General features: G+C 44.3%; 1 protein-coding gene across 8 annotated transcripts in view; it reads right to left on the bottom strand.

Annotated features, from left to right (window-relative positions):
- The window catches only part of EBF1 (EBF transcription factor 1), a 397,534-nt gene that overhangs the window by 12,282 nt on the left and 357,294 nt on the right, over nucleotides 1-27,958 (bottom strand). For all 8 annotated transcript variants that reach the window (XM_032477200.1, XM_032477206.1, XM_032477205.1 and 5 more), the window contains exons 11-14: nucleotides 21,093-21,181; nucleotides 5,050-5,115; nucleotides 3,942-4,119; nucleotides 3,216-3,395 (exon numbers count right to left, since the gene is read on the bottom strand). In XM_032477200.1, the coding sequence (XP_032333091.1) occupies nucleotides 3,216-3,395; nucleotides 3,942-4,119; nucleotides 5,050-5,115; nucleotides 21,093-21,181 (513 nt within the window). The remainder of the gene's footprint in view (nucleotides 1-3,215; nucleotides 3,396-3,941; nucleotides 4,120-5,049; nucleotides 5,116-21,092; nucleotides 21,182-27,958) is intronic.

Below are 27,958 nucleotides of genomic sequence, written 5' to 3' on the forward strand. Positions count from 1 at the left end.
GGAAGACCTGGCCACTTGGGTACGAGAGAGGCTGGCTGATGCGCACTGTCCACCAACCGCGGTCCCTTCTGCCTGGCCTTTCGTCTTTCTCGAGCTGCTCGTGGCCTCCGGGCACTTGAGGAGACAGGCTTTGCACACGTTAACGCCCGCTACACTGCGGACTAGGACTGTCATACACTCACCTTGCGTGTCCTCCGTCTTCTGGGGAAAAGTATGAATCCTGTCCGATGATTTTCAGGCACTTAATTCAAAATTCTAGGTACCTCCTCCTTACCGGATTATTTTTCACATTATGTAATAACATCCTATATCGCTTTATCGCTCGCAGGAATCTTCACCTTTTTCTCACCTACGTCACTGGCCAAGCCAGCTTAAGTTGGGGCCTAATCCAGCCTTTCTACACCCGAGCAAGCCAAGCAAGCTGACTCAGAAGATAGTTCAGTGACTTGCCCTGGGGCCATAGCTGGAAGGCGGCAAGGCCGGGAACCAAACCCAAACACAGTGCTCTTTCCACCAGGCTTCCCTGCAAAAGCAAACAGATCGCCACGGGAGAGGCCCCTCCCCGTGAGCACTCCAGAGGCCAAACTGCCCATTAGGTGGCCTTCGCCTCGGCCTCCTGGCTTTGGAAAGTTAGGGAAGTGGGAATCCAATCGGTCACAGGCAGCAGTCGCCATTGGGGCATCAGGGGGAAGTGACCCCTGGTAACCAGCCCTCTGCGCTGCACAATCCAAACACACTGAATGCTTTATGGAGCAGAAAACGCCGCGCCGCCACCCTCAGAATTTTCACAAACATTTTCTAAACTGTACTTTTAAATGAGACCAGCATTTTTATACATCTCATAGGATTTGTAAATGTGAAAATGCGCTCAATAATCACACCCATTTAAATTGCAAAACTCCTGCACTGGAGGTTTGATTTTTAAATATTCGTAGACTTGAAATCCTGCTGGTTCACTGAGGAAGGCAATTAATCTCATTGGCAAATGCGATCATTATGTGTATTTAGAGGTGGGGGACTGGAGGGGGGTGGTTAACAGAAGAAGGGGCGAAATACAGTCAAGCAGTTCCATTTGTTACATTATCAGTTATCAGCCACCACACCAGAAAGTGTGTTCACCAGTGCAATGTCTTATTTTACTTTTGATTCTGGTCGGAATTATTTAAAGATTATGGAGGTAAAAATTCACATCAGCTGGGCTTTGTGTTTATTGTTTTATTTGCATTTATGCAGATAAAACCACCCCATCTGAGAGCCTGTTTGAGAATTTAATACTATATTAGAGGGCACTGAGGAAATCAATTAATGGAAAGGCAACGCTGGGAGTTTTGCAGCCTGACAGATGCACTCTCAGGCTGAAGTCGCTGGGTGTCTGCACCAGCTTGGAAGACAGGGCAAGCCAAGCCCCGAAATTGAATTGCTACCCTGTAGCAATTAGGTTATTGATTTAATTAAGAATGCCACCTTTTAATTTGCAGGTCATAATTGAAACATTTTCTGATTGAGGAGAGGAGAGAACACTGAAATGATGGATCTGTGAGAAACAATCTTTCGATAAATCAAAGTTGACTCTTGAGCAGACAGACATAATGCATGCAGCTTGCTGGGGGAGGGGGGCGGGAATCCTCGTAGTTCAGTGGACCCCTGAAATAGGCACTGGAGGTTTTCATTTATCAGCCTAGCTGCTCTAGTCACAACTTGAGTTACTTTTCCCTCAGAAATAGTATCATAACCATAACCAGTGGGACGGTAGGTTTCCATATAAAAGGTGGTCCGTCTGCAACTCACACAGATATGGTAAGTCATTGGTTTTCCACCACTGCCACATAGATGCCTCAGCATTCTGATTTAGCTTGACTGGAAAGTGAGTGAAGCTTTGAAAGCTCCCCATGTGCTTCTGACCAAATTGAAGTTTCCTAGCCCCTGACCTCAGCCAAGCCAAGATTTGCCTAAAAGCAGCTGCTTTAATTGACCAAAGCACCACGAACTTCACAAGCCTTCCCACCAGTTTTTTCTAAATTGTTTCCTTTCAGTTATAACTGTGTATTATATTTTTTGCTCAAACCTAGAACACATAGTTTAGAACACATACAGTTCTCCCAGGTTAACTTAGTGGGAATCTGCTATTCTCTAGGAAGGACGTGTGCTAACCTTCTGTCAGTGACCGCATAGATTACTTGGTTTTTATGATGTTTCGAAGGTTGCTCCCCAAACAAAAGCCACGGTCTCCACGCTCAGAGGGTGGGAGCAAAATATGATCTAAAAGCTTGTCTGGGTTGTTATGACGAAGGAAATGAAAATGAGAAATCTGGGTAAGTAACCACTGTTTTAACAAAAAAAGTGCTTGAAATGGAGAGAACAAACTGAGAATGCCAACAACAAATAACTTATTCTCAGAGGTTTAAATAAAGTTCTGTTAGGGGTTTTGACTCATGACACCTGCGCGTTATCACCGAGAGGAAGAAAGGGCTACTTTCTGGCCCAGGCAATGAAGGTTTGACACAGGTGGGCGCCTCTTCCCCCCGGAAAAAAAAAAAAAAACAAAAAAACCAAAAAAAAACTTTCTCTTTTACCCCCGGAAAACCTTTACGCAAACCCTTATTAAGACATTTACAAACAACATTTCCTGTATATCTGTGTTCTGTCTTGCTAAATGCTTGAAAAAAATAAATTTTTTGACTTGTTCACTTTTTTTTTCCTTTGTACATATCAAACACAAAGGGGAAAAAAATTCCACGCGTTAAAAATAATAAAGGAGGCAAATTTCTAGAGGGAGAGACTTTCACTGTTAGCCTGGTGTCACTATGCTGTACTACCATCCCATCGTCGTGACTGTGACACAGGTTTACTGAATGCATCTCCCAAAGGCCAGGCGTCAAGACAAGCTCATCCCAAACGCATGATTTTATCAACGTCTCCCAACAACTGTATGGGGTGGGTGCCGGTTCCTTCCCCGTTTTACAGCTAAGAACACAGGTGTGCAGAGGAAGTGAACTTGCCCAGGGCTACCAGTCAGCAGTAACTCATCAAAGACAGATTCAAAGCCAACTCTGACTGGAAGCTCCGGTTCCTCCGGTGACGACGTACAGCTGTTCGCGGAGGGAGAGGCGGCGCAGGGGTGCTGCTGCAGCAGGCTGGGGAGAGCCGCCCAGTGGGCCCCACCGCACAACACCCTGTCCCTGGAGCAGAAACAGCGCCACGGGCGCTCTACTTACTGGCGTAGGGCGAGTTGGCCGCGGAGCCGTTGAGGAAGGTCGGGGAGCCGCCCAGGTTGGACATGGCGGCCGTGCCGTAGCCGTTCATGCTCGTGGTCACCGAGTTATAGTTGCTCTGCTGCGGGGTGGTGCTGGGCACGTACCCGTGAGGCGACACGCTGCTCGAGTTGCGGGTGAACCCTGAGGGGGGCGGGGCGAGGGGCGTTGGGGGCGGGGCTGGGATAGGCCCCGCCTCCCGCAGGGAAGGTGATTGACGGCGGTGTGCAGCCAGTGCACGATTAAAATGGGAAGTAAGCGAAAGACACATTCCTTAGGAGGTCACAAATACTTAGCGGGTACAGGGACAAGTGGCAACGCAGGACCTGTAAATTATCATTTTGGGACAGAAATAAATCTCAATCTAAGAGCTGGACCCTGGAGGTAACAGGTTCCTACTCCCCGGGAGATGGGGATGTGCTTTGGCCTCTCTGCATGATCTGTCACTCGTGGGTGACGGTGAAAAGGCACATGGAGCCAGGGCTGCATGCACGTGGCCTTTCCAGTCCCTCCAGCAGGTTCCCAGACAGCTGGCCACAACCAAACTTCTACAATAGTATCCATACAGACTAGGAATCTCCCTTTGTTGTGGTGGGGGAGAGAATCTCTTAAAATAAATTGTTTTGTGCCAAGTAAGTGGGGTGGGGTAGCTCGAGGTTGGGAAGCGGGAGGGCAGAGCGGGCTCCTGACCTTGGTTGGTGGCCTGCGACGCCTCGGAGACATTGACGGCCAGTTGTCCACTGAAGGAGTTGACGCCCATCATTCCTGCGTGGACCGAGGTGTTGGTGAGGGCCGGGAGCTGGCTGTGGTTGCGGGGGACACTGTACAGGGCCTCCGCGATGTCAGCTGCTCTCTTCAGAATAATCTCCTGGAAAAATAACAGGAAGACTCCCTTCAGCTGCCCAGCCACGTTCCCAGTAGGACTGTTTTCCAGTTCCCCACAGGCCGTGCTCAGGGCCTGCAATGGTTAACTGCATTCACTTCTGCAACCCTCTCAACAAATCTGCACGTTCATTCTCATCATTGTCATGCCAGTGTCACAGATGGGGCAACTGAGGCTCAAAGAGGTGATGACCTCACTTAAGGTCACCTACCTTAAGCACAGAGCTGGGCTGCACAACTGTGCTTGTCTGACTGAAGGCCCATGAACTGAGCCAGTCCTCCGTATGACCTTGTACAGGACGTAGCACAGGACAGCAACACGGGGCTTCCCTTCCCCACCAGTAACACACAGAGCTCTGGTAACACGCATGCGCCCTGCAACGCACCTCCCCAGGTGAAGGTAAGGGCAGATTTACATGATGACCTGTGTCCCTGAGTATCAGTGGGACTTTGTCCCTTGGACATTGATTTAAGTGACACAAGAAGGATTTCTCTGAGCAAGCAGAATCAGGTACATGGAGTTGCTCTATGAAACAGAAGTAGGCAATATTCAGGTCTCATTACACTTTTTTTAGGAGAGGAAATTAAACCCCCTTTTTCCTCCTAAATTTTCTTGAAAACCTGAGAGGAATAAAATAAAGCACCAGTAACTCTCTCCTTCAATTACGAAGTACATTCCCACAGAACATGCATGTTAAATAAAGTACCTTTCCTCATAAGGAAAATAGTTCCCTAGAAAAGGCAATAAAAGATTTACAAAAGAAGAGAGAAGAATGGAATAGCCTTGCGACATGTTATGTCTGAATGACTTATACTCTGAATTCGTGCAAGTGGCTTTTATATTTTTTCATACTTTTTCACTATGATAAAGGGATCTTCACCTGCACGCGGGAGACCCGAGACCCAGGGTGCTCACCTGGTTGTTGTGTGGCATCCCATACAGAGCTTCCACCAGGTCTGCAGCCCTTTTGAGTATTACTTCCTGTCAAGGAGAAAAACAGATACCATCCTGAGTGAAGGCAGAATGTCATTTCCTTTTCACACGATCACGGTCCAGTTTCCTCTGGCCATACTTTGCCAATGCACTGCTTTAAAGGCAGTAGCTTGGGGGACCCCAGAATGGCGTTAAATCACCAATTTATCCCTGTTCACATACATACTTAATCAAGTCAAAAGGTGAGCATCACTGGTACTGCAAGATAAAACACGTCGCTCAGTAGTCTGCCATAAGCACGATGAAGCACTCATATGTTTATTGCTGAATACAATTGCGAGGTCATTTACTAGATTACTGCAATCGATGTCATTTGGTGCATGTTATGAATCCCTAAGAAGTGTTTATTTTGCACTTAATTGCTTATTCCAGGAACCATGACCTTATCAGACAGGTCATTTTCAAGGGATTTCCAATCAATCTTCAGCTACTAGAAGCTTGTAGCATTAAACTTCTTTTGTTTATCTCCCTTGTGTGGCAGAGCCATGATACAAGGCGGTAATGCAGTAAACTCATATACTGGAGCAGTGCACTGTTTGCCAGAGGCTCTGACAAAAGAATTCTCTTGCCCCTGTAAGTGCCCTCTGCACCAATTTTCACGACTGGCAGAGTCTGTTTCCTTTATAGCAGTTCTTTGCTATTTCAGCATTGTTTGTCGTTTTCCCTGTTTGCTCAATTCATTCTCATCCTAGATAGATGCTCTGCTGTCATTCCATTGGAAGAAAAAAGATCTCCTTTTCATTTAGGTAGGCTTCCGTATTTAGCTAGTGCACTTGTTTCTAATAATACAGGGCACTCTGGGAAAGTGTGTGTGATGGTAATTTTCTTCATTCTAACCACAAGAAATCATTCCCTCTTCATTCTGCCCTAATTTTCTGCAGATTCATTGATACTGGAATGTGAAAATGAGTCAAGCTTGATACGTATAACATGGAGGCTGATCGAAGCAAACATAAAGGCGTGGTGTGGTTATCAGAGGTGATTTGCAAGAAGATATGTTTACAATTTTTTTTTTTTTACTGTGGGTAAAGTTTCAAAAAGAACTTTAACTTTAAATATTTGACACAATAGAGTTCTCCACGGAAAAGCAGGGCTGCTCCATTTTCATATACTGCAGACACTGATCAGAAAATAGGGATCTAATTGCATTCATTTTGCTGTCACCATAGCCTCTTCAAAAATTCTTGAACAACTCTTGAAATGACAAGCTTTTAGATACATATTAGCATTTCTCAATTTTAAATTCTCTATAATATAAGATAAAATAGTTGTCACACTGCGGTAACTACTTATGACATATATAATGTCCTAAATTCAAAAATGAGATAGAAGGGTTTTCAGTTCTTGGATAAACATTTATGCTTGCCTGAAGCTGCTAGACCCATTTATGAAACAGTTCTGTTATTTTTCCTGTAAGGAGTGAAAAGCATCATGTAATCAGTGGGGTTGGAATCCATACATCCAAAATACTTTTTTTTTTTTAATGCAAGCTACAAGATAATTTACCACTTTTTGTTTGCAGCGCTGTCTGACCACAGCAGTTAATAATTTACCATGGGATGGGCAGTCTAAACCCTATCCCCGGATCAAATTCAGCTCTGCCACTTTCGCTAAAACCTCACGGCTTTATCTGGCTCCTAAGAAAGATTAAAACAAAGCAGGATCAAGTTTATTTACTAAAATTTGACTTCTCTGGGTCTATGTTCACTTATTTCTTCAAAAAAAAAATATGCTAGTATTTAGGCTTTGCAGAGAAGGTATTTTTCCTTCTTTTCATTTTAGGGGGAAAAAATACAAGTCTCCTGTGTCAAAAGCAAGATGAGGTACAGGTTGAAACCATACTCGGGAACGTCAATCTTGGGACACTATCACTGAGGGTTTAGAGCAGTGCTGCTTATTTTAATTAATCTCACAGAACCAGGAGGAGGGACATTCAAAATAAACTCCAAGATCTGTGAAGTTTTTGTACCTGGAAAATTCCAACCATCAGTGTAGGCTGTAAATTTTAAGCTCATATATTTTTGGTGATGACATTTTCCAGTCACATAATCCCCTCGTTTCTTTTTCTCCTTATTCAAAACCCAGAGCTCTCACCATCATTCAACCCTTTGAATATGAAACATGTGACTCTCAGTTACTAGAGTTGCCTCCTTCTTCAATCCACGAAGCTGAGACATGCTTTCCACTAGGCACGTGGCCGTAGGTGGGTCGGCAGCCTGGCCTTGCTTTAGGCCAGCAGTCAGGAGGACCATGAACCTGGACTTCATGTCCTGGAAGTGACCCCCTTAAATGATACCTCACCCATTTAAAAATGTCCTCCATTGCAGTATCAACTTTGGGGTTTAAGGGAGAGCCCGCTTTTGGTTCAGTTTACCAGTTTGATTCAGCCACTATTAGTTATTTCTGCAAATGGGAAGGAGAAAGGAAATGTCTGGGTCCTCTATGAGTTAGTGCAGCGGACCTGCAAGGTGCTTGGATTTCGGTGACCAGAAAATTGCTCTCACCTCCATGTCATTACGCTCCCAGTGAACTAGCCCCCAAGCGTGTTTGTGTTGGGGATCTAATATATTGCCTTTCAATCAGAGCTGAGAGCCACTGAACACACAGACAGAACATGACGAGCAGGTCAGGAAAGCAATAAAGATTTTACAGAGCTGTCCAAGGTGCTAAATTTACTCAATAATGGGTTTGGCACCATAGTGTTAACCTCTCATTTACTACCAGTTTGAGGGACTAAATTGAAGTAGCTGACTTCATTTACCTTGAAATGTATATTTTATGACATTATGTAAGTAGATTGAAAGGGCACTGCAGTTTTAACAATTTAAAGGCTAAAGCATGTTTAAGATGAAACTTGAATATTTATTGTATATTGCACTTAAAGTATATAGAATGTTAAAATGTATTGATTAAATTTGTAAAAGGCATTATAAAAATGACAGGTAGTATAAAAGATGTATGCCTTTTAAAATCAAATTGATAGTATATGCTATCTCTTCAGTGGTCACAAGTGTAATTTTTTTGCAGTTTTATATGGTAATTTGAAAAATCTGTAATTTCACATTAGGAAATGATTGAGCCTAGGATGTTAAAAAAAAAAAAAAAAGGAAGAAATTTCCCATAAGGGGAAGCGCTGGATGTTTCATTTAATCTTTTGTCTCTGAAACTGTTCCTAAAGTCTTATTTTTTGTGACATTAGGAGGGAGCAGAGTATAAGGACCCTTCCATTCTAATATGCAATTTTAACATTTCTGAGAAGACCGAGCACTTGACTAGTAAGTACTAATATCTGATTTTTCAAGGCATTTTTTTGTCAAGGGAGATATTCTCTTCTTTTTATAATGTTTAAAACGTCTCCCTGCTTGCAGTTTAAAACATGAGGGCAAAGATTAGACTCTTCCAAGATAACTAATCCTATCCTTGGATTATATATATATATATATTTGTATCTCCCATTGGGGAATTAAGAAGACAAATACTAGTATCCTAAATGTTGAAAAGCCCCAGGATCTCCTTATAGAGCTAATGCTTGTTCCCCAATCTACATCCTGCATCAGATAATTTTTCTTTTCATGCCTTTGGATTTCTACTGTCTTAAAGGAATAGAAAATGTTTATTCCTTAAAAACAGCAACAACTTTTTGCTGACCTATTTCCTTTCACAATTGAAAATCTGGCTTTACCAGCCTTGCCATGGCCATCGATTGATGATTTTGTGAATGAGGGTCTGGAGAGAAAAAAAAAATGGATAAGCCATGTTAAATCTGTTGAGAGTTAGCAGAAATACTGGGGAGAGTCAAGGATGAATGGGGTTCGAGAAACAGTTCCATTATAATTGTATACGTTTTACTTGTGTTTTGGAATCATTGTAATAAAAATACTGAATGAGCTATAAATGCAGAGAGAAGATCAGGCCTTACTTCCTATGTTGCAACCCAATCGATTAGCAAATAATTTCTGAGCTTCCTGTGGCCTTGGTAGTCACACACCAGCATTCCTCTCCGGCATCTTTCAAGGCACACCATCCTCCCAGAATCAAGGGGCAGGGTTCTACAGGGATTGCAAAGGATTTCTGCCACCATCTGGTCCTACCCTCTTTATCCAATCCCGATACATCTGAAGAACCACTCTCCATGCTGGGCTGGCTAGTCCTCCCTAGCCTGGAAGTTAACAGGTTGGGCTCCTTCCAATCTCCATACATTTGCTAATTTTGCCATGACATCATTGAGCATGCTGGCTTCAATCTGTGCCCATCTACAATGCCTTCCTGTCCTCTAAAGCCTGGTCGTGAAGGTGGTGGTGGTGGTGGCAGAGTAATGGAAAAGATAACTATTGTTTATTGAAAGTGGGACATTAACTCACTCAGTCTTCACGGTGAAGACTCCATTTGGCAGATGAGGAAACTAAGACTCAGGGAAGTCAGCCGGCTTGCTCTGAGGTCACACAACTGATGCATGGCCGAGCAGGGACTCCACCCCAGGCCTCTTAGACGTCAGAGCCTGAGCTCTTCATGATTACACTACCCATCAGAACTAATTCCACCTTCACGGATACCCCAGCTCCTCATCGCTCTCCTTCCTCTGAGAAATGGAGCTGACTGCGCCACGCGGCCCTGCACACCGGTAGGCGTCTCGGGGTCATTTTGCTCTGGTCTTGTGCGTGTCAGTCTTCACTCTCCACAGCCGGCCTGTAGGCGCTTTGAGGCCATGGGTGCATCTTGGTCTCCTCTAAGCACCTGGCACAGTGTTCAGCACACCACAGCCCTTGGGAAATGCTTGCTGAGGAGTTCATTCTAAGATAGTTACTGATGTTCAGAAGTGCATGCTTAATTCACAGGAGGAAATGACCAAGTCATATATTTGGCATAGTTTATAAAAGCAGAAGACTTAAATTTGGTACCACATTTGCCTCCAGAGGTTTTAATCCAATATATAATAAATTCCCAAAAGTCAAGTCTTGGTCACTGTGGGGTTTTTTTATACGACCTTTTTTTTAAAAAAAATGGATTCGCTCCTTCACTCCTGCTGGCTTGGGCTTACTTTTTCATTTTGTGATTAATATACTGAATCATGTCGGTGCAGACATTATCTCAAGTCATAGGCTGCTGGCAACATGAGGTGGGGCTTGGTGTGCATCAGCCTGTTACTAACTGTACTCTCAGGCTTTAGAAATACTTAGGCATTTGCACACCCTTGGAAACCAGGCATCTCATGTCTGATATGCAGACATGGCCAAGTCATCTTTCCTTCCGTTTCATGACAGTAAAATCTCTGAGGATTATTTACCTTCCTTGAGAATCTTCTCTTCGGCATCTGATCTCAAATGTGTTGCCAATAAGCTCATACGCACCGGCCCCACCTAGCCTTCCAGGGGGAAAGAGAACGACGGTGTCTGACTGTCCAGTACTGAGTCCATTTATAAACGCGGTTCAATGTTTTGAGTAATGCTAACCCAGATGAGCAGGGGAGGTGGCCTCAGCTCTCTTTCAGCCAGAGCACATACAGGCCAGCTCATAAAGCCAGGTGGGCACCTGTTCACCAAGAGAACATTCACTGCAATTTTCAGAATCAGATTCTGAGACTCTGGGAACTCCCTTGTAAAACTAAAGCCCAGGGATGCTTCAGTAATTTGGGAAGAAAACCCATTTGGCTTTATGCTCCCACAAGGAGAAAGGAATGGTTTGAGAAATGTAGAATAAAGCTCCGTTATCAAAGTCAAGTTGACTTGGGTGAGTCCTGACAAAGAAGGACAATGCTCCTCTGTCACCGCACATTTCCCTGACACCCACTTTTCACCAATCGCTTTGCCGTACCAGGGGATTCAAGATACAGTGTGTCCAAGCAAACATCAGGAAAATAAAACGATGTGAAGTGGCAAAATCACTCCTGACTTAAAGGCGGTAAGCATCTATCAATAAAATCAGCCTTGATTCCATTCACCTCCTCACTCTGGAGTTTACTACAGGGTCCAAATTTTGAACAGTACATTCAGCTTACTGGCCTTTAAGTCCTAGCTCTTTCTCCACTGATGGGAAAACCTAAAATCCAAAAAACTGACTGCAAGTTTCTGGCAGCCCGCTTCCCGCAGAGCTGAACGTACAGTGCAATGAACACTAGTTGTCCTGAGAGGTGTTTCTGCAGAGGGGAGTTTTATATCCCAGCTTCCTTTATGTTTATTCAGCCAAATGGAAAACTCCACAACGGTAGACTTTGCATCCTAAAAAATCGTATAATGAGACCAGTGAGGGAAAGAGTAAAACAAACCAAAATAATACTTGAGCACTGTTTAGCTTCTGATCCTCTGAGACGTTCCTCAAATTTTTCTTTTCTTTTTTCTGTGAATATGAACTTCTTGAAACAGAGCTTGTGATCATTAGAAACCTTTAGCGTCACACTTTAAACATTCGTTACTCAGAAGCCCCATGACTGAGAAGAGTAACTTACATTTAGCATGGATGTAATTAAACATGTTTCTGTTGAAAGGGGCATTCTCATCGTGGCTAAGGACCATTTTAGAGTAAATTGAAATGGAAAGGAGGAGCATACATGGGGCGTAGGTAGCAAGTGGCTATTTCCAGGGAGGCATAAAATGCCAAATGTGTAACAATTATATTTCACAACCCTGCATCCTAAAGACGTCATAGGATTTCATTCTACAAGAGGCTTCAACTGAAGCTCACCGAACCTCCTAGCGCACACTCATTGCCCAGAGTCTTTAAAGAAAAATAAAATTCAAACTACAATCACAATCTGCAGAAATTTCCAAAACAAAAGGAATTAACTAGTTTGAAAGGGTCTACAGCTATTAACACAAGAGGCATCAAATGCATTTTAGTCTAAAGAAAATCCACCTGGGGCGGTGGGGGGGCTTCTGAACCTGCTCTAATTTTAAAGTTGATTTTGCGTTCACCTTAGATGAGCGCCCTCTTACTTCTCAAACATTATTAGCTTGTATCATCGTGCCGCGTGACTCGAGGCGCACCAGAAAGCTTTGCCTTTTGTTACCTGGTATAGAAGACTCGGGAATCCCACGAAATTAAAGCAGGTTGTAAGCTAACGCAGCTATACCAACGTAAGACATACTAACTTACATGATTGACTTTTACAGTGGGAAGAAAAAGGCTGTTTTCGAGCAGCTGTTATTGCCTCAATGGAAAAAAAAAATCAATGAAAGTGAAATGAACAAGAGATTTTTGTCTGCGTTGCAGTTAATACCACTGAAGAGCTATGGATATTAAAAGGTCAACAAATAAATTAGCCAGAGTGTTATGAAATGAATGATTTGGCTTATAATTTTATTGAGTGAAAATTGTTCGCTGCCTATTAGACCAGGTAATTTTTATCCGGTGCCTCAATTACTGTTCCGTAAGCAATAATATAGTTGTAAGAGCTGTTGGTTCGATCGCGTGACCTCTGAGAAGCTGGCGGGACAGCTGACTTTACTATGATGGATCACTAACCCCGGTCTCCATGAGGTGCCAAACCTCCCTCTCCTGCAAGGGGATCTCATAAAAGAAACATTACGGCTTGATTCATTTTGCCAAAATGTTCGACTTTTCAAGTGTCAGCAGTTAAGTATAAATTGTGAAACCAGGTATTCCTGAGAAGAGTTATGACAATGGCTCCCCCCCCCCCGACCCCCCGCCTTTGGTCTCCTGGCATTCTCTTCTAAATGGTGTCATGGTAATTGGTGAATGGGGGCCTGGGGTGCCTCCCGCCACAAATACAGTGAAAAATGGTGTCTGCACCCTTGTGACTATGACCTGCTTGGAGGTACAGAGCTGAACTTGGTAACCTCCGGCTGCCTCTTCTTATTCCAATTCATTGTACCGGTTTAAGACCCACGCTCTGGGTTAGGTCCTGCTGAGTGGCCTTGGAAATCGACTTTCTGATCAGGATGAAAGTCTGCGCTTAAAGAGAAGGCTGTGGACAGAGATGCCTTTTTCAGGGGTAGGTTGTAAAGTCAGCACATGAAACAAAAACTGCCCAGAGTCAAAATTACCCTTGAAACTCTTTTAAGTTGCCAAGGCCTGGGCTCTTCGAAACACGAAAGCCAGAAATTAACTACTTCTGTTTCTCTTTGTCTTTTGGCCGTGGCTTCCCCTTCCCCAGGGCAGAGGAGAAAAAATATCTAGTTTGAAAGTAAAAGGACCTCCGAGTAAACAAAGAGATTTACTGTCCTGTGCGTGTCTGTGGCTGTTCTGTGGATGTGTGTTTGGCGTGTGTGTACACAAACGTATGTGTGTATTTATATTTTTGGACAAGTACGTGTAGTTAAACTTGAGTAAGTGATGTGTGCAGGCTGGAACCGGGCTGTGCTTTCAGGATATCTAAGGGGGGGTTGGGCAAACAGAGTGGACTTTTGCTTCTTAAATTGTGGAACACCATTGGTTATCATAGGTACCTCCAGATGAACGGTGTCTGTAAATGATGACTCCTGAGGCTTTACAGATGGTCCCGACTAGAACTGCAATTAAAATCCACTGCCTAGAGGTGGCTGGGGCTTCGTTCTTATGACTTCAGTGCTTAATTGAAGTGTTACTCAAGGCCGAAGACCTCTCAGGGTCTCCGCTTCTAAGGGCTTTGGCCATTAAGACGACGATATTGGATGGTGACAGGGTCGAGGGGAGTTAGCGCCTTGCTCCTCCTGCGACTTCCCCTTGAACGAATGAGTAATAATATTCAAGGTCCCCGTATGCAGGGTGTGACCTGAAGGAGGTTACACTTGGTGCCCCTCATTAAGAGCTCAGTGCTGAAAAAGAACTTGCAGGAGGCTCCAGAATTCAGCTATCGGAGTAACCATTACTACAAGTCCTTACCATGATGATTCTGCAGCTAAAGACACAAAGAATCATCTCCAAGGTTTGTATGTGTGAGTTTTTCATCCCGGCTGCCACTGTCCCCTGGCTCAGCCATCGGTGAGCTAACAGTCTACCGCTTCCCTCTTTCCCTGGCCAAGCTTGAGGGACTTTTAAAGACTAGTTTGCAAAATTGTCTTTTTTCCTTAAAATTCCCTTTCCTTGGTTCTCGGAGGCTGTGCTGAGGGATACTGGCTCTGGACTCAGTGGAGTTGGCTCAATTCCATGCTCTGCTGTGTATTAGTGTGGGGTTCAACTCCTGCCTCGGCTTCCTCATCTGTGAAGTAGGGTTAAGACCAGCACCCAGCTCAGGAGACACACACTTACTGCTTACTGAGCAACAGGCAGCAATAACATTGTCCAGAGAACTTGGGCAAATTATATGCATTCTTAGAGTCAAGGTGTATTATGTGCCCGAGTCCTGCTTGAGACGCGATCCTGTTTGCAAAAGATTGCAAAAGATTCTGAACAGACTCACGGTGAAGAAGGTTGGTGAGGTAGAAAACCTCCACCACCCAGCTGCGTGAGCTGTCTTCTTTGAGCCTCAGTTTCCTCATCTCGAAAATGGGCATGACTCAATAATGACGGAGTAACTTACTGCAGTGTCAGTCAGTTAAAGATAAAATAAATAATCTAAAAGAGTGAGAATTACAACTTTTGTGGGGGCCATGGCCTTTTTAATGAAGCTACAATCTCCCTCCCCAGAAGAGTAATATGTGCATGCTCGTAACACATACACACAATTCCATATGCAATTTCAAGGGTGCGCAGAACTCAGCTAAAAGAACTCTTGATAAAAGAAGCTTAAGAGGGAGGGACACCAAGCCCCTAAACTGAGCATATTATCAAAATGAGGAAGTGGACTTTGCTTTTCTGTTTTCTGGCAGAGGGGAGAGAAGGGGAAAGGAACTGCACTCCATAGTTTGTGTTTTTGACAAGAGAATACAGAGACAAAATGGTTTTTGGGTCAAACTCAAGCGGGCTTTTCCTAAGAGCTGGGTATACCGTATGATTTGCTTTTGTCGCTGTATTTTTGGTTTGAGTCATTTTGGTTCCTGGATAGAATGTTCATAGAATTTCTTGAAATGAAAAGAGATTTAAAAATGAGTAAGGCGAGAGAGAAAGGCCAGCGTCACTGTGTGGAAGATGAAGACATGGGGTTTCTTGGCCCTTTCCTGAAGCCCTGAGTCATCCCCCTTTTCTGCTAACAGGCAACGTGGTTACGCAGATTTCTTACTCGTATTTTCACTGATGGCTACTGCAGGTTTTGAATCACGGATAGTCTTTGCATAAAGACTAAAACAATAAAAGCATAATTAGAATACATTGTATACAGCCGACTCCAGTTGGTCTCATTTCGCCCCAGCTCTGCATTTATGATAAATCACTAAACACGAACGCTCTTCAGGGAGGGTGATCTGGGGTCTCATCTCTCCATTGAGCAAAAAACCGTGCCTGTGACGAGAGTCTGAATTTCAATTCCGCGAGTGTACAGTGGAGCTGAATAATATTTGGCACAATGCAGTGCACAACCGAGCCACTAAATGGCTGATTTACTAAATTATTATTAGATGAGCCCTTGCTGTTCCAAATGAAAGTGCAGTCACTGTCTTCCTTCATGGTGGGTTCAAATTGTTCTGTGTTTAAATATTCAGCATGAGGCTAATGTGAACTGATGAACTGAGACTATAAACATTCACTTTCAATACAGACAGAGCGACAGAGATGAAACCTATCATGCGGCCTGCGGAGGTGAAAATGATTTATATTTAAGGATGCCGCTGCCTACTGCCATTACTTTAAGGTACTCTTAATTAGCACGGTGCTGGAAATGACTAATTCCCCGCGCACAGGAAGAGCAGGCTCCTGGAGGCGGAGATTCCTCCCGCACGCCAGCAAGGGAGACGCCACCGGGAGGATTTGCTGCCTGTGTTGTTCAGAACCTCGACTTTCATTCATGGCGGGCAGCCCCGCACCAGCAGAGTCACGTGTCTGCTGGGAGAACTATGGTTTCTGGTTTCACCCCAAAGGGTCTCCCATCCATCCTCTCTACCATCCATCCCTCTGCAGTCCGCCTCCCTCGCTGCCAGCACCCACCACATCTGCTGCGCCACGGCCACCCCAGCACCTCACTCTCCATCTCACCAGCCTCTCTACTGACACCTGCTGGAATGAAGAACAACCCTTTGCTCCTCGGACAAAGACAACCCTTCCTCCTCCCTCCCCTTTGAGGGCAGTTATAGGCAAGCTCTTAAAATACTGTGATCACTTACAGTAGATTAGAATTTTTTATTGGTGCCGTGTTGCCATAACAACACGAAGACAGCAGATGACTTAAGCTAAGCTTGCAAAGCAAAAGGCTGCTCATCTGGCAGTTAAAATGAATACAGTTCATTTCACAAGTTTCCCATATGGACTCTTAGTGTATGGTAATGAGGAGACCATATGGTGAGAGAAAATGCACTGAGAACAATTGGGTTCCACTGGCGGAGGGGGAAGTGGGGAGCGAGAACCCGGGTGAGAGATTCTGGAGCGTGTGCTCTCTGGGTTCAAGGTTTGGTGGAGGTTTGTTTGGGTTTTTGTTGGGGATGGTTGTTTTCCATAGGGGTTTCGCGTTTCTTAATCTGTTCCTTTAATATGTCGGCTGTGCGAAAACGACAAACATCTTGCAAATTTTGCAATATCATTCATCACAAACTGTCAGCAGTGTTTGCAAATCTGACTTGCGAGATCTTTTAAATGTGTTGTTCTTAAAAGGCAACAGTACTAAGTTTTTAGACAAAGTGCAGGAAAATTTAAGCACTTCTGACAAGCAGAAACATTAACAGTAATCATTTTTAAAACACTCGCTTCTTTTGCCTGCATGTTTAGCTGTAAATAATGCTAGAATGTATAAAAGCTTTAAAGTAAAAATGTAATAAATACTTTTTATGATGTTTCATAAAGGCTAAAAAAAAAAATTTTGCTGCGAGCCGCGGGTCTGGGCTGTCTGTCCGTGCGGGGGTGTGGGGACCGGCAGTGCCCGCTCTTCCGACTACTCACCAGCTTGGGAACCTGGGAGGACAGCTTGAAAAAGGCTCTAAAGTCAACTCTGCACTGTACATGCTTCATAAAAGATGAATATAAATGCATTAGTTAGACACGGTGAGCTAAATTAGAAGGTCAGGCAGGGCTGGGAGGGCTGAAAAATCACACAAGCAATGAGTGTAATTACTCTTTTTTAAGTCTATTAAGTGGTGTTGTTGTATCGAGGCTCAGGGGTATAGGACATGAGGAACAAGATAAAGTAATGTGTATTTATTACTCCCACTGGATCAATTTACCAGATATTTTCAGCTCCATAAAGCAAAATACACAAATGCCGCCTTTGTTACTTTTCTCAAACGGTTTTACTTTCTCTAAAAGAGGGACTGGCTCTTGGAGAAGAGACGTGTCTGCCCTGTGGAGGTCCCTGTGCCAACCCCTCCTGGTGGGGAAATGAAAGACAAGAGGTGAGAGTTTTAGTAGGATGGGGCTGACGTGCAGACGAGGGACAGGAGAGAGAAGCTAATCAAGGCAGAATTATCTGGGCTTCCGGATCTGGCGGGGAAATGGGAACTTGAAGCAGTGGTAACAGTGAGGCTGGAGGACCGGGGTGCCAATCTGGGTTTTCCCACTTGCTTGCTGTGATGGTGGCAAGTCACCAGCCCTCTGGGAACTCTGACTCTGTGAACTGGGAGTAGCCGCCTTGCAGGGAACAGTAGCCCCCGTTTAATGAAGTCACCCTGTATGCCAGAGAGACCTCTTTGCATGCTGGGGGCAGCTGCTTTACAAAGGACAACACTGAGGCTGGGGAGGCTGGGTCATGTGCACGGGGCAGTGCATCTGGTTTTCAAAATCCACGTCCACCTGACCTGAAAGCCCACTCTCTTGGCCTCTGTGCTCTTCAGAAACTTTGATAAAGCCATGCCAGGCACCCACTGGGCACGAACCGAGCATGACCTGCTTCCTGGGATTCACTGCTAACGCCCGGAATGCCAGCCACGCTCATGCTCGCTGACCACTCAGGCTGACCACCAACAAAGGGAAAGGGGACAGAGACACCTCTGCCTTCAAATCAGAGACAGCTCCTTGCCCAACATTTCTGGATGGCATCCTGCATTTTAGCATCTCCAAGTTTCCGACTGACCACGGCCCCTACCCGTTCACCTCGATATTATAAGAAAAGTCAACCTTCGCCCCAAAGTTGGTCACGTGTTCCTCTCCCTTCTGTGTGACACAGAACAGAATGCCGCCACTTAAAAACCTCAGCCTGCCCTTCTCCACGCGCTTATGAAAAAGGAAACCAAGAGACATCTGGGGTGAGCGTAATTACAGTATTTCAAATCTGTGTGCGCGGCAGCGATCACTGACGGTGACTTTCAGGGACAAAATAATTTACAGAGAAGGGGTCGGCTCGCTCCTGTTGCCACACGGTAAACGGGGATAATGCCTGCTCTCCTGACTCGACTCACAAGAGGGGCTCCAATAAAACAGAGCCTGTACGAGGTCTTTGAAAACAGCCCCAGCCAGTGGACAAAGGCACATTATTACGGAGAGCTGTCTGCTTGGTCTTGGGCGCAGTTTCATTTGACAGAATATGTGGGTGGTTGTATGAATCTAGCTTTGTCTATTCACAAACACATGGGTTTAATAAAGCGGAGTTTGTTTTTTAAGGTGTGTGGTCCCTGGCTCACTGAAACACTCCTGTTTGACAAACACTGACCACGATTCTGAGAAAGGCGGAGCCCGTTTTATCCCCCTAACAATGGACCGCGGAGTGTAAACCTCCCAGGTCCAACACAGGAACACCTCGTGCTGGCTCCATCCGCCCCTCCCTGACCTTGCTCTTGAACTCTCACTCCACCTCCCCATCTGGAGCCAGGAGGACACCACTCTGATCTGAGTCACACTGAGCGCTTCCTGGGGTGGGCTCCGGCCAAAGCCCTTGCACGGTCAAGTGGCTGGATGCAAGCTGAGGGGTGTTTCCTTAACACACAAACCCATTGTGTCCTTGATTACTCTTCCCAAACCCAGGAAAAAGGGGCTGGGAATCGCACCATCAGGCCACCGGGGACGGAGGGACACGTGCCCATGCTATTTGTTCAACGTTTCTGAACATGATGTGCAACCGGGAAATGTTTTTTAAAGTAAGTACACAAAACTCAACCGTATATGCCTGTTTCTCTTCTTTCTTGATGAATAAGAAAAGTACCGCTTGGCTGCCTTAGACCTCAGCCATTAAACCAAGTTTGTCTCCTATTTTTCAGTAAATATTTATAGAGTGGCAATTGTGGACCAGAAACTATGCCGAGGCACCCCCGAGATTCCCCTTTTTTCTTTATGGGATCCTGCCGAGGTCGGCACGATTATTACCCCCATTTTATGGATGAAGAAACTGAGGCACAGAAGATAAACCTCACACTCAACTGCTGACCAGGATGAGGATTTCCTGGTCTCCAGAGATTGGTTATTAGGAGAGCTCTCAGAAGCCAGGGTCCCACTCTCGCCCTGCTGGCAAGTAATCACAGCTACCTTTTGTTGAGTGCTAAGTAAGTGATGATAAAAACAAACCCCCAAAGTAGGAAATATTATCATCACCATTTGACAGAGAAGGAAATTGAGGCACAGAGAGAGAAATAATTTGGGGGAGGGGTGGGAAGAATGCAGAGCTGGCAGGTGCGGGTGCTCTGAGTACCCCCCTTGCCCGATCTGACTCTCCAGTCCCGTCTGCAGACTCTAGAGACATCAAATCCCAAATGAAAGTGAAAACGGTCGGTCCCCAAATGGAAACAGTGGGAAGAGTCTGGCAATCCACGCATGGCCTCTTCCTACCATGGGGACGCCACAGGCACTGACCATGAGGTGGACACATTATTTACGCCTCTGTGCTACAAAATTACTGTTGATTGTCCCACAGGAAACACGTGGGAGCAGAGATCGTGCCAGACCAAGGGGCCTGCAGGTAACTGTCTCCATGGCTCGTCTGTGCTGTGGAAGGAGAGGGTCGTCCGCTATTATTGTCCGACTCTTTCACTGCTCACCAAGAATGAGCCAGGGTGAGAGGCCGTGTAAGATGGAGGCCCCTTTCAAAGACAAGGCTGCGAACAGACCACGCATCATAGGGTTTCTCCCTCAGGTGGAATGCTCTCAAGGAGCTTCTCCAAGGTCAACAGCGCTCAGAGGGGGCGAGGCTGCCACGGGAACTCGGGGTTGAGACGGAGTGTGGCTCTTCCCCTGCGGTCCAGGAGAAGACAGGCTCTGCTTGTCACAGTTTCACCTTCTCCAGGCTCGTCGCGCCCCTCACCCACCCCGCCGGCCCCTCAGTCTGTGCATCAGTTTTGGGGGCAGAGGTGGACCCCAACGTTGATAACAAGTACAGAAGAGAAATCAATAAATGTGCATTTCCCGTCTTGTGCATTGGCAACTGATGACATAGCGAGTGCTGTATAACACTTATTTCTCTGTCTTGAAATTGTATCTAATTTCTCTCACTTGCGCCTTATTTCCCTGCTAGGTTGGATGCCTCCGGAGGTACGAGGCTCATGTCCTAATTGCCCCGTTGCGAGATCTGCCAGTATGTTTTCTTGGGAGCGCCAGCTGTTCGCCCCCTCACCAGGAATAAGTAAAGATCCTCAGGGGGTAAAAAAGGCAATGTTCTTTTTCCCCTCGAGAATTGATGGGATGTCGTGATTAATAACCTGGACTTTGGAAGCCAGGCTGTGTGGGTTTGAATCTCAGTCTTGCCATTTACATGCTGTGTGACCTTGGGCAAATGATTTAACCTCTATTTATGGTTACTCTATCCTCTAAAATAGAGGGGGTAACAGTACCAATCTCAGAGGGCTTTTGAGAGGCAGAAATGACAGTTATATACATAAAAATAAATATATACATAAAATATATATTACCTGGCACAGAAGTGCTTGCTACCGTATTATTGCTTACCTTAGAATAAATATTAAACCCACAAAGCACAAAAACACTGAGTTGCTATCTATGAACTGATTTTTTATCAATGGCAAAGTTTTCTGCCAATCAACCAAGCCCAAGTTTTCAGAGACCATAACCCAAAGAGGAGACAGACTGACCTTTGGCAAACGCTCAGGGTCGCCAGGGTGCCGGGGAATAACCTTCTGCAACCTCTGGAAGCCATAATCGATGGTGGGTTCATTGAGCGCTGCAATGAAGAAGTCACACAATTAGAACAATTTCAAGAAATAAAACAATGCATGATTTGCAACACTGACGGCGCAGAAATAACTGGGAAGTCCAAAGTTTCATTGATACTTTTGAATTAGATCGTAAAATGATTGGACAAATGATCCCTTTTCATGAATACTTCCACCATCCACTTCTGCCGCTTACCATGGTGGGGACTGACTCACTCAAAAGCCCACTAGTAGCAGGTCCTGAACTCTGCTCTTCTGGCCAAATTCTATATTCCTTACGTTCTTGAAAATAGAAAGTAAAATGGAACTTGATGTCAGGTTTTGGGATTCCCTTAAGTCAGAAGCTAGGTCAAAACACTAAAGGGCTTGTCCAAGGACAAGCCCAGGGGCATCTACAGATGGTGAACAGCAGAATTAAAAGTACTTGCTTAGCAAAGGGAAGTGAGACAGAAAGAGAAAGACAAATGCCATATGACATCGCTTATATGTGGAATCTAAAAACAAGGACACAAAAGAAATTAACTACAAAACACAGACTCGCAGACAGAGAGAACAAACTTATGGTTACCCGGGGGGAAGGGGAGTGGGAAGGGATAAATTGGGAATTCAGAAATCGCACGTCTTGGGGAGTGATGGACATCTTAGCTGTCTTGATTGTGGTGGAGGTTTCCCTGGGGTACACATCTATCAAAATTCATCAAAATGTACATTTGAAATGTGTGTAGGTTTACTGTGCAGGAACATTCCCGCAATAAAGGTAATAATAATAATGTCTTTGCTTAGCTGCAGAATCTCTAGCGGACCTCAGCTGATACACCCTCTCGGTGCCATCTGTGGCCAGTAAGCCTGCAAGTGTGTGCTGAGGGGCAGGGGGAAACTGGATCTTCTCAGCGTAAAAGCCTATTCTACCCTGGAGAGAATCTAAAAAAGAGACAGGGATGGGAATGCCCTTGACACAGCACCCTCACATCCAAGATGACAGACTGATTCACCAACATCAATACTATTTCAAGGAGAAGACTAACCGCTGTTGGGCACTAGTGCAGAGCAGCTGGGCCTCCAAGAAGAACTCTTAGAAAGACTAACAGAAGAGCAGCCCTGCAATAGGATTGGGAGACACTGGGCCTTCTGGTACCCACGCTGACGACGCCTTCCTCAAGCATCCTTGAACTCAACACAGAGTGGACTCTGCTGTGTCAGTTTTGAAATTCCTCCCCAAGATATGAGATGTCTTCAGCCTTCCTCGCCTGCCCAGGAAAGGATGGCAGCCCCGCCCTCCACCCGCGTCCCCCACGTCCTCTAAGCAGTGGGTAGGCGGGTGGCTTTTTTCTTTCCCTTTCTTTTTGCGTGTAAGCAAAGGATTCAACCGCACATTTTCTCCCATACTGAATAAAAAGACAGCCTTTGTAGTTCTGGCGTTTATCTATACATTTAGAAAACAAGTTGCCACGTGCTTGACTTGAAATGCATTTCCATTAACCTAAATTTTAAAAGTAAGATTCGTACTACCACTAACTTTAAAAAAACTGTATTAAATTCAAATAGGTCCCAAGGCTAATGGAAGCAATTTGTATACCAACCCAAACTGACTGGCCCACTTTTCAAAATACAGGTATGATAATCTTGTGGTTTTAAAAGGACATTTAAATTGAAAGACTGTGAATTTAGTACATAATTATACCAGTAGAACCCTTTAACTTGTCAACTTGTAAATCTAAAAGGCTATCAATCATTTCTAAAGAGGAAATAAACCTTAAAATTCCTTGATTGACAGTGCTTACTTTTTATGTAAGAAAAAAAAAAGGAGAAAAAAAAAAAAAAAGGCTGCATAAAGTGGCCAGAAATCCATTTACAAAAGTACATTGTTTTACATAGGTGAGTAAAAAGCCAATAATTACCCCTCCAAAAGACACATAAATCAGACTAAGTACTTTTTCCTCACTTGTATATTTTAAGTTGGAGTGAACTTCAGGTAACTTTTAAAGAGATTTTTTTTTTCCCCCGCAAATGCAAGGCTTGTTGAAGTTGCTAATAGAGCAGCATTTTCATTTAAGATAATGTAATCATTTTTGCAAATAGGAGGTTTAGCCATCTCCCCCCTGCCCTCCTTCTAAACAGTAAACTTTCAACCTGTCTCTTGTGGAAATGAACTAAAACGACACCCAGGTGTACCAAATCTCACTGTCTATTCTGGCATATGAGTTTGGGCACAATATTTATTATTCCCTTCTTTTTATGAATTACTTTCTAAACCCTGGAGAAGAATTCTTTTTTTTTTCTTTTTTTCTTTTTTTTTTTCAGGTTAGACTTGTAGAGAGAAAGCCATGGAATTCTTTATGCAGGGAAGCTGTTACTCGTAAAATCCACAGTATTTAATCAAGAAACGCACGAGAGTGACACGAATGAGCACCTAGGTTTAAGTTGTATATCACAACTTAAACTCCCACCCATAATGCTAATTGCCAGCAAAGAAGCTTAACCGTAAAAGCAGCTTCCGACAATTAAATGTATCATTTTAATACCTGAGGATATAAATTCAGCATCCTGAAAATTCTAATTCTTGGCTTTATTTTTCAGTGTAAGCCACCAATAAAACTTGAATTGCTGACCCACCCCTTCAGTTGTTTGCATAATGAATTAATTTCCATGGTGTCAAGAAACCCACGGTTGTTAACCGAACGACTGTCTCATGTACTGGGTGGGGGGGGAAGGATGCGTTCCTCTGGCCATAGGAACAACGCACAGCCGAATGACCGACGTCTAACATCTGCAATTAAAAGAACTGATTCAAATATCATATGGAACTAATAGCTAAAGAGCTGAGGAGAAGTCATTGTGCTGTCACGAAGAGTAATTGAATTAGATATATTAAACTCATTATTCAAAGAGAAATAAGCATCTAGTGTATGGAAGTATGCTCTGAGAGAGGAAATATTTCAGAGAGAGGGACAAAAGCTTTTTATTTCCCATGCCTTTAGGATTTGCTCTATGCTCATATATTTAAATATATTAACCTGCCATCAGTTTAGGTATTGAATATTACGTTGGCCTTGTCCAGTGCTGTAAACAAAGGTACCAGTAAAGATATGCAAGAAAAAGCTTGTTGTCAAATTCAAAGGTGCATGACACAACACTGTAAAATGATTATAAATAAATAAAAAAATGTTAAAAAAAATTCAAAGGTGCATGATATTTCTCTGATTGCGCTAACTAGAAAAAAAAATCAAATCAGTTACTGAGTGAGTGGAGCCATCTGATTAATACTCTTAAAAAAAAAAAAAAAACCAAAAACCTGAAAACGGATTAAATGTCTAAGGCTGGGGCTGGTTAAATTATAGCCCACTCACTGGAATATGATGCAGTCTTCAAAAGCAATGGTTTGGGGAAAAAAATATAGGAAAAACCATATTTGCTGGCATATAATCCATTGCTACATCAAGAAGCAGATTACAAGAAACATGTTACAAGGTGAACACTTTTTTTTAAATGAACATACTCAGAGAATAAAGAAAGGTTTCTGTGTATAAACTAGAATACCAGTAGTTATTTCTAGAAGTGGGTCTTAAAGTGCTTTTTCCTCCTCTTTCTGCTGTGTGTTTTCTACATTTTCCACAATGAACATTATTACTTTTATAATCAGAGAAAAAGGTTAAAAGCAAGAGATTGTTGCCGAGATGGAATCTGACCTGCTTGTATAAAGTAATGACATAAGAAACTCTGCCTTAAAAGGGGGTCTGTATACCTTTAATAACCTGGCCTAGGTTATTACAGACCATAAGAAAAATAAGTAGTGTACTTTTGGCCAGGTTGTATAAATATGTGGACTATTCATAAACTCTCTGAAAGTCAACAGAGAGGGTAACGGGGAGGAATCATAAAGAATGGTATATTTATTTCGTCAGTGGGGGGTAGTGGTACCTTAGGGACATACATCTAACTCTGCAAGAATGTAATATAAAGTTAATTCCTTCACAAAGTGACCTCATTGTATTCAGCACAGGGCTCAGGGGCACCAGAAGGAATGGGACCAGTCCGTTTTTTTTCCCTCTAAAACTTGGGACAATTCCGAGAATCCATCAGAGAAAGAAAAAGAAATTAATTGGGCATAATTAATCACAAATAAAGAAGTATGAGCATCTAGGTTGTAAAAAGGAAAAAAAAAAATGAAGCTGTGAACTGCAAATGGAATGCAGTGATGGGAGCCCCTCATGGCACCCTGCTTCCAAACACCTAGTCCACAACCTCTGAACAGGGTTCGAGAGGGTGTAATCCTAAACCAGTTAGGGATGGTAACGGAATAAGGGAGGCTCAGAGGTTTAGAAAATCCATAATCCCAAAGAAGGACATCCCCAATTTTTAAATCATCATAATAAAACGGGACCGACGTGGCATTTAAAAATTCCACGAGATAATAAAACTGTCCACTGATATAATAATCATTTCTAGTGCCTCCCATGTGTCCCGATGACACTGGTAGGAATCAACGGTTTTGTGCCACAGCACCATAAGCCCTTAAAAATAAACTTTCTGAAAGGTGTACACAGCCTAAACCCAAAGACAGATGAATCACTGTAGTGGAAGCCAGCTCCCACTTTTGCAGCCAGGCATGCCTGCTCAGCAATCCATTCTCTCGCCTCCCTGATGGTCAGATGGTGGGTCACCACCTCTGCTCCTCTTTCTGACACTAGGATCACACCACGCCGCAGGGACTTCAAGAGTGATCAGGCTACAGGGGAGCCACAAACACATGAAGTCAAGATGCCTTCCACCATCCTGTTCAAACCTAGAGGTAGGTACGGACTATTAGCAGAGTGAGCCCAGGAGGACCTCGGGGAGCAGTGCACACAGACCGCAGTAAGTCTGAAATACAAAAGGCGAGATTAAATGCTGCTGTGCGGAGAGCAAGGTTGCAGGGCAGATGGATCTGTTGAGATTTCAGAAGGGTCGTCTCACAGCTCTGACGGGAGGCAGGGAATGGGTGTTGATAAGAAAAATAGGATATATGCACGGGGCTGCCCTCAGCTGGATCAGAGTCATTACTTTTCAAAAAGGAAGCGTTAATTAAATAGTTTTTAAAAAATCAAACCACTTCATCTGGCTTTGTGTGGGGTCTGCTTGTAAATGGCTTGGGGTTCCCTTCCAATCGCACCATCTCAGACTCCCCCTGAAGGAAACCAGCAACTTTCCAGGCAGAACCAGTCTATGCAGAGCACTCCCCCTTTGGGCTTCGACCGAGGTGCTGGTCAAGACAGAGCAGCTCTGGTTATAGAAAGCTCTTTTCAGGGTCCAAATGTTTACGCAGCATGAAATGCTATATGTAAAGAAAACTGAGAGGAACACAACTAGGTATTTCTGGGCTCCTAATAAGGACAAGATGACAAAATGCATTTAAAACGCCTGGTAATGAGTAAATCCTAACCAAATATATGTGTGGATTGTGGCCTTTCCATGCCTTAGTTGGCTTTTTTCTTTAATCCACTTCACAAACACATCAAATAAAGTTCTCTTTAAGGGGATTTACTTCCAAATTAAAATCATGTAGTCAAGACAAATGCATTGTCAGTTAAGAAAACTGATTTAACTTCTAGGATACTTATTCCTGGGAACAATGGCAGGGAAAGGCTGGGTTCCCCACTCCTCCGGGGAGGGCGCTTTGGGTGCTGTTCCAACGTCAGCGCGCAGAGTCCCCCTGCTTTTTATAGCTCAGCGGCGCACCGCGCTGCTTTACCCTATTTCTGGGGTTTTAATTTCCTTTTTTTAATGGCTGTGTGACATGAAGTCATTTTGACTGGGAATAAAAAGAAATGCAGATATTAGAAAGGTAATATTTATATTCTATTGCCATTTAATGTCCAAACAAATATCTAGACTCCACGCCAAGTAATAAATAAAGCCTCAGAGCAGAGGCAATGATAAACCCAGCACCTGGGTCTCCAAGCTTCCCTGGTGACTACTCTACGTTTGAACTAAAGGAATAACAGCAGAGCATTTCCCTTCGAGGCAGATCCATTCTGGGCACGAGAGTTATTACATACGTGTGAGGCAGAGTCTTTCTGTGCCATAATGGCCCCATTTCTCCCTCAGTCACTAAATTAACAACCAGAGGTAAACAATAAAACAGCAAGTTATCTTCACGAACCTATCTTTAAGACTTGACTTTAAAGACAGAAACCGCAAAACCAACCAGAAATCTAAACAAGGGCCAGAAATACGGTTCATGAAGGGACTTGCTGCATTGCCAGCCATTTGGGCGTTTCATTACTGGCCTAGCTGTGGAGCGCACAAGCGGTATGCTGGGGCATCCCTCCGTGGAAGGGATGCGCTCCCCCAAAAACCTAACCCCAGATCCCTCGCAAGCAGGGCCCTTGCTTTCTGCGGGAAGTGCTTTCACAGCCTGGCGTCCTGCCTGGGAGCCGGCGAGGTTCAGGAGTGCTTCGGGAAGAGGCTCACTGAGCTGCAGAGAGCTGTAACCGAACCAGAAGGGTGTCAGGATGAAGGCAACATGGGCAGAATTCACCAGCATAGGAGCCAAGGGAACATTTCCAGACTGGCTTTGATCATGCTCTGCCTTCTTATTTGTAGTCTCCAAACCTCCTGATGTGGAGCAACAACTCTGAGGTTCAAAAAATCAAGCAAAGGAAGCAATATTTCTCTCCACCGAGGGCACCCTCAGAGGTGTCGTGGGCCTGTGTGGCTGAGTACTCATTACCGAGACTGGAGCCAGAGCTTGCAAGGTAAAGACGGAAGAGAGAAAGGGCCTGCAAGGTGGATCGGAGCCCGGGTGA

The sequence above is a fragment of the Camelus ferus genome, chromosome 3 (assembly GCF_009834535.1).
Source record: "Camelus ferus isolate YT-003-E chromosome 3, BCGSAC_Cfer_1.0, whole genome shotgun sequence".
Classification (NCBI taxonomy): Eukaryota; Metazoa; Chordata; class Mammalia; order Artiodactyla; family Camelidae; genus Camelus; species Camelus ferus.